A 10,484-nucleotide genomic window follows, 5' to 3' on the forward strand; every position below is an offset into this window, starting at 1 on the left:
CTCACCAGAGCGTCGACCGGAAGCTGCTGGGAGGGACTTGTCTAGCGCCAGACCTAAGCTTCAGCTGCCATGTTTGTTTCTGGCATTGAGCTTTCCCCGCCCACCCTTTCCAAAAGCACTAATTTCCCTGGGGAGGGGAGTGAATCCAAAATGGCGGCTTGGGACTCACACTTAACGTGGCCAGGCTGTTGGGGTGGGTGTCATCTCCATGAGACCAACAGAGTCATGGGAACAAAGATCTTTGCAAGCTTTTGATGACTCCACTGGTCTAATCAAAGATATCACACCCACCCCAAGAGCCTGGCCCACCTGTGTTCTTAATGACACAGCTACAACCAAGCCCTGCGATTGTAAAATGGCAGCCAAGGGGCTGTGGCACCACAGGGCAGCAGCACGTGCTGAGGGAAGTTCAGAGGCAAAGGCTCGTGCCTCCAGGCCAGGCAGGAGGCCCTGTGCCCTCCTGTCTCGGCCAGGGGCACGGCTGGAGCTCACCTGGGGAGCCGGGCCCTGGGTGTCCGGGTGCCGCTGCACTGCCAGCTCTCAGTCCTGATCTTTCCTTTCAAACCGGGTGCTTGTTCCCCACCACCTATCTCATGTCTGCTTCAGCCCAGCCGCCCTGCGCATCCTGTAGACAAGTGTGGGAGTGGGAACTCGGAGGCTTCACAGAGAAAAAGGTGGCAAATAAGAGCCCCCAGATCCCTGCATCTTCAGTCGGGCAGTATTAAAACCTCTCTGGACTTTGGCTGCTTGGCCTCGTGCTTGGGTTTGGCAGTGCAGTTCTGCTTAGCCTTGGGTCTGATGAAACTGCCATTAAAACCCGTGTCCGCTTGGCCACCCCACTCGGACAGGCTGTTTTAAAACCTCCCCCCACCCCCATATTTCCAGTCCTGATTCATTCCAGCTCTGCCTAAAGCCCAGCCTCTGGCAGGAAAGGCAGCTGAATGCAGTCACCTCCAAGTCCGGTTAACTGCAGGTTGCTTTGCTGCGCTTTGTCACACGATCATCAAAAAAGTTCAAGTGTCCGTCACTGAGTCTGATAAGGGCCAAAGAAAACAAACTGGCAATCAGAAGGAAGGGTTAAATGTGAATAATTCCCAAAAGAAACCAAAAAAGTGCCAGGATGTGAAAGTATCGGTGAAGAAAATATAAATGAATGGGTTAAAGCTGACATTGCAGATTCAGGATACGAGCTACGAAGTGATGTGGAAATAGCAGAATCTACTAGTGAAGAAGTGGAAAGCAGTAAAAGTTAAAACAGTGAGTAAGAAGAGGTGGCACCAAACAATAACATTTCACACACAGAAGCAGTTTTGACAGGGCAGGGAAGTATCTGAAGGAACAAGCAGGCACTAGCGGAAAAGACATTTCGGCTTGGATGGCAATGCAAAACAGTGCACTCAAAAAGAAGAGATGACACATTTAGCAGAAACTGATTAATGACTACTTTAAATGGTAACCACATCTCCATCACACCCATCCTGAATTAAAATCCAAAATATTTCAGTTTGTCATATAGCATCCTTGTTAACAAAGTACTTCAAAAGGCAAGGCCTTTGTATTATACTGTATTATCAGATAAATACAAACAAATAAGTACTTTTTTGGTTATTGCTTGTTACTGCTTTCATATAATTTCACCAATACTGAATCAATATACAAAAATTTCAGGTTTTAGCACAGAGGCCATTTTTGGAGGTTATCAGTCAACTACATGTTTCTGTAACCACCTAGAGGTCTGATCCACTTGGGGCAGCTACCCCCACTTGGGGCAGTTGTTTGGTCTTCAACTGCATTTTGTGTTGATCCCTTAGAATATATGCTTAACAAAAAATATTAAACGATGTTTGGGATAAAGTACTCATTTATAGTTGGTTGGCTATTCATTTCATTTAGATGTGTCTGAGCTTGTTGCTTCAGTTATAACAGATTCTGCAGCTTCCCTTCCAGCTAGTAATCCTTCCAGCTGCAGGTTTCCCTCAATAGCTAACTCATAACTTGAGGCTTTCCTTTGTTACAGTCTAGACCAGTGGTCTCCAAACTTTTTTGATCGCACACCCCATCAGTAACAAATTTTTGAGCACGCCCCCCCAATATGTGTATATTTATATAAATAGAAGTTCTAATATTTTCTTCCCGCACCCCAATGGATTGTCTCGCACACACCCCACTTTGGAGACCACTGGTCTAGACCAGGGGTGGGCAAAATGTGACTCGCAGCCAGATGCAGCCCACCAGGCCATTCTATTCAGCCCACGGGACTCCTAAAAATTTAGAAAATGAATATTTATCTGCCCCTGGCTGCCTGTCATGCAGCCCTCAACGGCTTACCAAAACTCAGCAAGCGGCCCCCTCCACCCGAAATAATTGCCCGCCCCTGGTGTAGACAGGCATTCAAGTTTTACATCCCTGAATGTCTGTTCAAGGCCACAAAGTGACAAAAGTTTGCTCAGTTAGGTCATCAGTAGGAGCAACCATGCAAACTGTTTTTGATCTGATAATGTTTTTTTCCAAACAATCTAGAATGAAGTATTTGAAAAGGGAGAAAATTCAAAATGTTCCATGTTTTTTGCTTTTGGCTGCCTAGCTGCCTAACTATACAACCATCTTCACAGGAAAACCTAGGGCAGGGGGATCCCAAACTGTGGTACAAGTACCCTGGGGGATATGCAAGACATATCTGAAGGAGTACACGGAAGAAATTGCATGGCAGATTTAAATTTTGTTATTACAATAATTGGTATTTAAGGGGTTAAAATATAAAATATATGCCAGTAGGGGTATGTGGGCAGCTGGTAAATCTAGAAGGGGGTACTCAATAAGAAAAAGTTTGAGTGCCTCTGACCTAGGGGAGTTGCAACAGCAAACTGACAGATCAACATGACTGTCATGAGTTGCTGTCTTGGCTTTTAGCAGAAAACAGGAAGTTTAGACTATCCTGTGCTCTGAGTCCCCCAGTTTGTGCTGAGAAGCTGTGACAAATAAATTTGGTACAGTCGTCTAGTTCAGTAGTCTCCAAACTTTTTTGATCATGCACCCCTATCAGTAAAAAATTTTTGAGCATGCACCCCCAATACATACATCACAATATGCTGAAAGCGAACAAACGAGTGTGGGCGCCACTGTTAACCCCTCCGCATTGTGAAACTCCCACTCTTCCCTCAGGATACCTTGCGTACCATACGTGACACGTGACATTCTGACATATGGGCGCCAGTGTCAATCTGAATATTAAATATTAGTAAAGCTTAATTTCTTTCTTATTTTTTTAGATAAAAAATAAATAGAAATAGAAATTCTAATATTTTCTTCCCGCACCCCAGTGGATTGTCTTGTGCACCCCACTTTGGAGACTACTGGTCTAGCTGGCAAACTGGATATAAAATATGAAAACAAAACTCTTAAGTGAGTGAATACATGCTGAGTAAATAACTGACAGGAAAAGGTTATTGCATTTGGAGTAACAATGGAACAAAATAAATACGTTTTTCTGTCACATCTGCTCAATATATACCATATAGCATTAAATGAAAGGGTCTGCATTTATTGATCAACATGGGCACTATTAAGCTACTTTTTTTTGAAAATTTGTTTTTATCATCTGTTTTTTCCCCAGTTTTGCGAAGGCCCCCAGTTTTGTGTTTATGGTCCCCCTAATTTTCCTGAATTCCTTTGTGAAATTGAGTTGAACTAACTTTACTGTTAGAAATGTAGAGGATATGCATGAATAATTAAATGCCTTTGTCAGGTTCAGAATTGGCAGTAATATACAACCAAGTTGACAACTAATTCCAGTATCAATTTACAAGTCATAACATCTTTCATCCATGGATTCAGTTTTCCTTAGTGAAACTTCACAATACTACTCTTGTGTGTAGGCTTAACACTTACCTATCTGAGCAAAGATTCTGAAGAAAGGCATTTAAAGAGACTGATCTTGACCTCAGAAAACAGCAAATCTTGTTGCAGACAATTGTTGCAGAACAAAAAAAATGTTTGTAGAAATGCACAAATCTGTAATTGCTTATATGTCCTTTTTTGCCAAATAGTTTGAAAATATTTGCAGGGTCGTAAGCAACAAATGATAAACATGTTATAACTACTGAGCCCTTGACTTCTGTTTATACACTGCACACAATACATGCAAATCAAAATTGCCCATTATGGGCAATTAATAGCATCACTTATTTCTGTTCTCATGTCCTTCGTCCTTAATGTTCTTTCCTTGCACTCTTTCTTGCTTCCTTTTACCATATCTCTTCTTGCACTTGGAGATCTCCCTTCCTTCTCTCTCGAATACAAAACTTTGCTGTCCTTCAAATACCTTTTTAATACCAATTATTCTAATGGTGATTTAGTATCATACTGAACAAGTGTAATCAATCCTACTCTACTGAACATTGTGGCAACATTCCAATTTTAACCACATTAAGCCTTGAGTCTGAAATTAAAACAGCTACCAAAAAATTATTCTCCACACCGTGTTTTGGTCGTAAGATTGCAGTCCTAAAATGACCTCAGGCACTCGATGCCTGCATAGAGCCTCACAAACATCCGCACATATGTGGCCCTACCCACACAGAGCTTCTTGCAAAAAGAAAAAATGTATTATCGTAAGGACAGAACTGTTCATGATTTATAATGTAATCCTGAGACACTGAGCTACTGGTGACATCTGTGGGAGTTGATAACACAGTTCCTTACAGGATCGTGTTCTTGTTAGGCTGTTGATGGGGATTTTGTCTTCAACTGTGTTTTGTAGGGTATGCACGCTGGCACTACTTAGGAAAATGATTTCCTTCTTTCAGAACAAAATATTTTAACAACTATCTTTTCTTCTCAACATAAAAGCTTCAAAAGTATAATCAGATACTAAATAAAGCAGGAAGCAACATGGAAGCAAAACCATGCCCAAACTACTACGAGGACCTGAAGATCACAATGCAAAAGATTTTACCTGTCTTCAGTACCATTGGGAGCCCACTGAAACTAGTAACTAACAGTTCATCTGATATAGGTTTTAATCTGATACCACTTGTTTTTTGTAAGTTGTAGCACACATACCTTTGCGGACACATACCTTTAAAAAAAAAAAAAGAAAATAATCTGTCCTTGGGAATAAAACAAATGGAGTAGCTGATTATCCATTGAGGACAGAAAGGTATTCTTAACACATCCATTCACAAACACTGCTTTTTAAGATACTCCTCAGTCCACCACCTCTTTTGATTCCTCTTTTGCTATTGCCTAAACCTAATACAGAGTAAGTATTTCTGAATTAGAAGGAAAACTCTGTGTATAGTTTTTAAATTTCAGAAATAACTTGTCTCTAAGATGTTAACAGGATTTATACGAATTATGTAGTTTTTAAGGGGGCAATGGCTTTTTTTGCTATAGGAACCTGATGGCATGTTAAACAACAAGAATCTTTCATAAAGGCATTCTTCAATATTTCCCCTGCAAAAGTTAGCAAATAAATAAAAAGGAATTTGTCCTCTGCAGAATCAGTGTGCCAGTTTTGAAGAAAATGTTTGCTAAATCTAGCCATTAAAGATTGGAACAGATTTTTAGCTAAGTTTGATGCCAACAACACATCCTTGATGTAACAGTTGCCTTCAATGTCATTACAATATTTTATAATACATGCAAGGCATAGTGCATGGAGTAGATTGCAAGATTGGGAATCAGCTTTTCAACACCAAGAAAAACGTTATCCAAAGGACAAGAAACCCTTTTCACAACTGAGAATAACTTAATGAGTGTCACCTTTTGATAATCTAGTGGTAAACTCTTAGCTTTAGAAAGTTTAAGAACTTGCTGTTAAATGTCAACTGTGGCTCACAGCTGCAGACTATCGAAATACTTATAGAAAAAGATAACATTAAGGTAGATCACAACAGCATTTTGGGTGAAAAAGACAGAACAAAGGAAATACTGACTGTTACAGTTGTAAAAATCATACCTCAAACTAGACTGTGTGCCAATCTCTTCATATTTGTATACAGTAACATTAACTTAACATTTAAAAAAATAACCACAGATGTTGGTGCCTTAACTTCAAGGTCCCCAGCTTGATACTTCCTTTGTCTAAATGCTAAACACTTCTGTCTTTTAGTGAAAACGATGGGAACTGTAGGTTGGGCACATGCAAATTGAAACATCCTATAAGAGTCTGTAAATTATTAGAGCCTTAGGTTTTTGCATCTTGTTCCCCTTTCCACCTTACACTGGAAAAACTAGCAATAGGAAAAATGAATTTATATTGTATATTGTGATGAAGCTAAAAACCCAAGTAGTTTTCTTCAAAAGGGGAGGTGGTTTCCAGTACCTGTACATGTAAAAAAAGTCATTTGCCCACATTTTTCTGAGTTATACCATGGCCCCCTCCCTAACTTGATTTATTAAATCTTATGGGTCAAAACATGCAAATATGTCTACTACTTAGTACGGTGCTTCATTTTGGGAGAAATTCCAGGAAAGTCAAGTATTTGCAAAGTCACATCCTTAGGCTGCAACTTCTGCAGACAAGGACTGTCTATATTTCTGGTACAAAATCTTGCTGATACTAGGCAAACATATAAATTAAAATGTGTAGGTTTTAGACAGCTATAGTAGGACAGAATTTGTTCGTTGCACCTAACTAAGAAGAGTTGTGGTTTGGACCAGCTGTACTGGAAACTCCAAGTGTGTATTTAAAGTTCAGTGTACTTGTTCCTAAAAAGTCAGGGCACGTTTGTAAAATTCCCCTGCACGGTGCATTCATTATACATGTTTGTTTAAAAGGGAGACGGGAAGCAGTAGGGGTGAATGCAAGGGTCAGTTTGACCTCAGCACTAATGTCTGATAATGTAGAAATCTGAGATCCAGGTGGATAATGAATCTGCAGCCAAAATCATAGCTGCCTCTTTTGAGGAGAGTTGACTCTGCTGTTTTGGGAAGGAAAACTTTTCCGTAGTAAATAATACCCATGTAGTTGAAGCTTCCCATCACTGTCTGGTTGAAAACAGGATTCAGAGTTAGCAACATATTTTTTCCTGTAAAAAATGTAAAAGTCCTCCAAAGAGAAGTGAAACATGAAATCACATGCTTTGTGCTCATTCATCATGAAAAACAGAAACAGGAAATTATCATCACTGGTATTTTATAGATAGATAGACAGAGAGACAGATACACACACACACATTCCATAGCCTTTCAATTTGGGAATAAAATCAAAGGAGAAAACAAGAATGAAAGGAAAGAAATACATAATTTAATACTAGACTTCACACAAAAAACTCCAAAGCAGCACCTAATCTCTTGGAAAAGCTATTTCAGTGTGTTTTCAGTGTATTTATCAGTAACTTTCTGTGGATGTGTCTACGCTTGTGCTTTACTGGGCATTAGACTAATTTAATACACAGTAAACATCACGGACTACACATGCACCACCATTAGTGTACAGTAGATTAATTTATTCCATTGTATGATAGTCCCATCAGACACATGTACTAGCCTATGCCACAGTAAATCACTGTGCTTATTAAACACACATGTAGATGGTGACACTGGGATTAGTTTACTCAGGTTCAGATTGAGCCAGAGTATATTCAGTCACATTAATTCCACATGTAGACACACCCTGTTAAGGTAACAGGCCTCTGATAACAAGACTAAGCACCCTTTCCATTTGACAGGGAAAAGAGATAAGATATCCCTCCTGATTTAAAGGGATCAGTCTGGCTGACAATAAACAGGCAGACAACCCACAGATCTGATTTCCTAAGCATGACCAGTTCTTCCCTGTCCCCATATTACCACCTACCTTCCGGAACCCCTTTGCCTCCATTTCCAGATGGGTAGGTTGGGCTGGCAAGGAAGTCCCAAAGCTCTTCCAATTAATTTCTTTCCTCAGTAGGGGTGCATACACACTTGAATAATTATAGTTTACATAACACTAAATAATTACAGAGTTTATATCACTGAATTTGCACTGTATGCCATTTTCTGACCTATAACAGCAGCATAGATCTTGCCTGGGCCACTCAAGGGATTAAATACATTTTTATAAAGGATGGATGTTCTGTTCCTGCCAGGTGTAAACCAAGCTTCTCTCAATCTTTTTTATTGCAACATCCAGAATTTGTTCAATACAAGCACAAAGATGATCCAAGTGCAACAGATACCATAGTGACATTCATTTATTGATTGTGGGGATATCTATGTATTCAACGTATAATATCCCTTCCCATTTAAAGGGATCAGCCTGGTTGACAATAAACAGGCAAACAACCCACAGATCCCATTCCCTAAGCATGACCAGTTCCCTCCCTGCCCCCATATTACCACCTAGTTTCCTGAACCCCTTTGCCTCCATTTCCAGACAGGTAGGTCTGGCTAGGAGGTAGTCCCACAGCTCTTCCAATTAATTTCTTTCCTCAGTTGGGGTGCATACACACTTGCTAACTTTCTGACTGTTAAGCCAACTTAACTTTTGAAAGTTGACTTAACTGTCTCTGCTACATACCCAGAGTTTACTTAAATGCTGCACAAGATAATACACCCCCAAGGTGTATTACTTTGACTTGCATTATTAGCTAGGTCCACTTAGGTCATCAGATGGCTGCAACCATGTTAGGGATCTGTACCTGTGTATGGTCCAACATAGCTTCATTTGACTTAGTTAAGTCACTTATTTTAAAAGTCGGCTGAGCACGTGTGTAGACAGGACTCTAATTGGTGCGGTGGAAAAGCCCTGCAGCCTGTGCAGTAACAGACTGATGTTATACTGGAGGAGAGCTGAGAAGCAGCTGGCGTTTCTGCCACGCGGGGCGGGAGCGAGATTTGGGGCCGGCAGTCTCACAGGCGGGCGCACTCGAAGCTTCGGGGCAGCTGTGGCGGGAGCCTCTGCCCTGTCCCAGGAGGCGAAAGGCGGGTCCTGTGCCGCGAGGGGGCGCCGGGGTTTCTGTTTCAGGCGACGACGTGCGGGCTCGCAGGTCCGCAATGAACACTCGCGGGCGGGGACCCCGCACGCCCCGGACCTCATCCGTGAGCCGCCTTCGTCGCTGCTGGGAGCGACACTCGCCGCAGGGCCCATACAGTGAAGGGCAAGGTACAAGTCGGGCTCCGGGAGTTATTTCAGGCACCGGCCGCGCCAGCTCGGAGCAGCTGAGCTAGACTCGCCCGTGCCGGGCAGGCGGCAGCGGCAACCTTCCTGCAGCCCCCGCGACGAACCGGGTCACTGCTGCCCCCGCGCAGGAGCGAGTGTCGCCCCCGCCCAACCGTGGCTCACAGAGGTGTGGGGCGTTCTGAGCCACATGATGTTGCTCGGCCCTGGGGGAGCGTCCTATTGGCTGCCGGCAGCGGGCCCGCCCCTCCTCCGGTTCTGATTGGCTCTTGTCGCTGCCACTCGAGGCGGCGCCATAAAAGGGCGGGTCGGGCGAAGTAGGCACAACAAAGGGCAGGCGCGCGCCGGGTGACGGGTGTTTGTGACTGGTGCGTTCAGCCGGCCTGAGCCACCGGGCCCGCCGAGCCGCCAATGAAGTGTGAAAACTGCACCAAAAAGGTGAGCCGCGTCTCGTGATTTCCTCTATCTCCTCCCCGCTTCCCAGACCTCAGCTGCCCTTTCCCTCCGGGGCTGGCTCCTGTTTGCTCCAGGGGACTGCAGCGCCTGCGCCTCCTCCCCAGGGATACGGGCCGCTGGCTTCGTCCTCCTGTCCCTGCCAGCCCCGTATGGGGATCGTGCGTGTCCGTCCCTCCAGGCCCGCGCGTGCCAGCTGTGTTTTGGATTAGCCTTATTTGACTTGTTTTCTTCCTTTTTGGCACCGTGCAGTGGTTTGGAGGGTCGTGGGGTGTTTGTATGTTTGTTGCTATTGTATTTACTCAAATGTAAGACAACCTCCCAGTCAGCATTGGGTGGTAAGCTCCTCACTATAGGATGGTATATGGGGACACCTTGTGATTATCTGTTGTCAAGCATAAAACTGCTGCCAGAAACAGGAAGTGCTCAGTTGTGGAAACCTTGTTTGAAGGGGATTGAAGGCAGCCAGCACTGAGCACCTGGCCTGTGTGGGGTAAACATGCTGATGGGAGCTTCTTTCTCTCTCCAGATGGGTTGCACTAACCTGTCCTTGTGACTTTTGCACTTCTACCCTAGGTGCTCCACAGCCTTTTGGTTTAGACCAAGTAAGGCTAGGAGGCTTCTGGACCAGGGGTGTGCACAAAAGATGCCACCTGGGGGGGGGGGGGGAACCTGATGGGAACTGTCTTTAAAAGCCAGACCAAAAAAAAGACAATAATTGCTCCCTCAGGGGAAACTGGCAGTGGGCCTGGAGGTACTGCAATACCAGGCTCCCACCAGGAGGGCTATCGCTATCTGTGACATTCTCCTCTTGGTGCTGAAAATGATCAGTCTTTTGGCCAAGATGAAGCAAGTTATTACCTGGCAGGGTAGTATGGTACTGGTTCACATAATGTTTTGCTTGGATCCCTTTATTCCTGACCTTCTT

At 43.5% G+C, this 10,484-nt stretch overlaps 1 protein-coding gene and 2 long non-coding RNA genes across 4 annotated transcripts in view; 1 reads left to right on the forward strand and 2 right to left on the reverse strand.

The window, feature by feature from the left end:
- Positions 1 to 2,931: 2,931 nt before the first annotated feature.
- Positions 2,932 to 10,484, reverse strand: part of LOC109315140 — a 12,831-nt gene continuing 5,278 nt past the window's right edge. Inside the window, exon 3 of the long non-coding RNA XR_002102437.1 lies at positions 2,932 to 2,942. This is a non-coding gene — a long non-coding RNA (uncharacterized LOC109315140). The remainder of the gene's footprint in view (positions 2,943 to 10,484) is intronic.
- On the reverse strand, positions 3,795 to 5,845 carry LOC109315141. The gene is made up of 2 exons (XR_002102438.1): positions 5,764 to 5,845; positions 3,795 to 4,288 (listed from the first exon to the last, which is right to left on the reverse strand). It is a non-coding gene; the product is annotated as an uncharacterized LOC109315141 (long non-coding RNA).
- Positions 9,429 to 10,484, forward strand: part of NARF (nuclear prelamin A recognition factor) — a 22,886-nt gene continuing 21,830 nt past the window's right edge. The window contains exon 1 of one of the 2 annotated variants that reach the window (XM_019542704.1): positions 9,429 to 9,541. In XM_019542704.1, the coding sequence (XP_019398249.1) occupies positions 9,515 to 9,541 (27 nt within the window). In that variant the 5' untranslated portion in view covers positions 9,429 to 9,514. The remainder of the gene's footprint in view (positions 9,542 to 10,484) is intronic. The other variant, XM_019542705.1, reaches the window with a different exon arrangement.

Source organism: Crocodylus porosus, unplaced genomic scaffold, assembly GCF_001723895.1.
Source record: "Crocodylus porosus isolate Cpor-Errol unplaced genomic scaffold, CroPor_comp1, whole genome shotgun sequence".
NCBI classification, from domain to species: Eukaryota; Metazoa; Chordata; order Crocodylia; family Crocodylidae; genus Crocodylus; species Crocodylus porosus.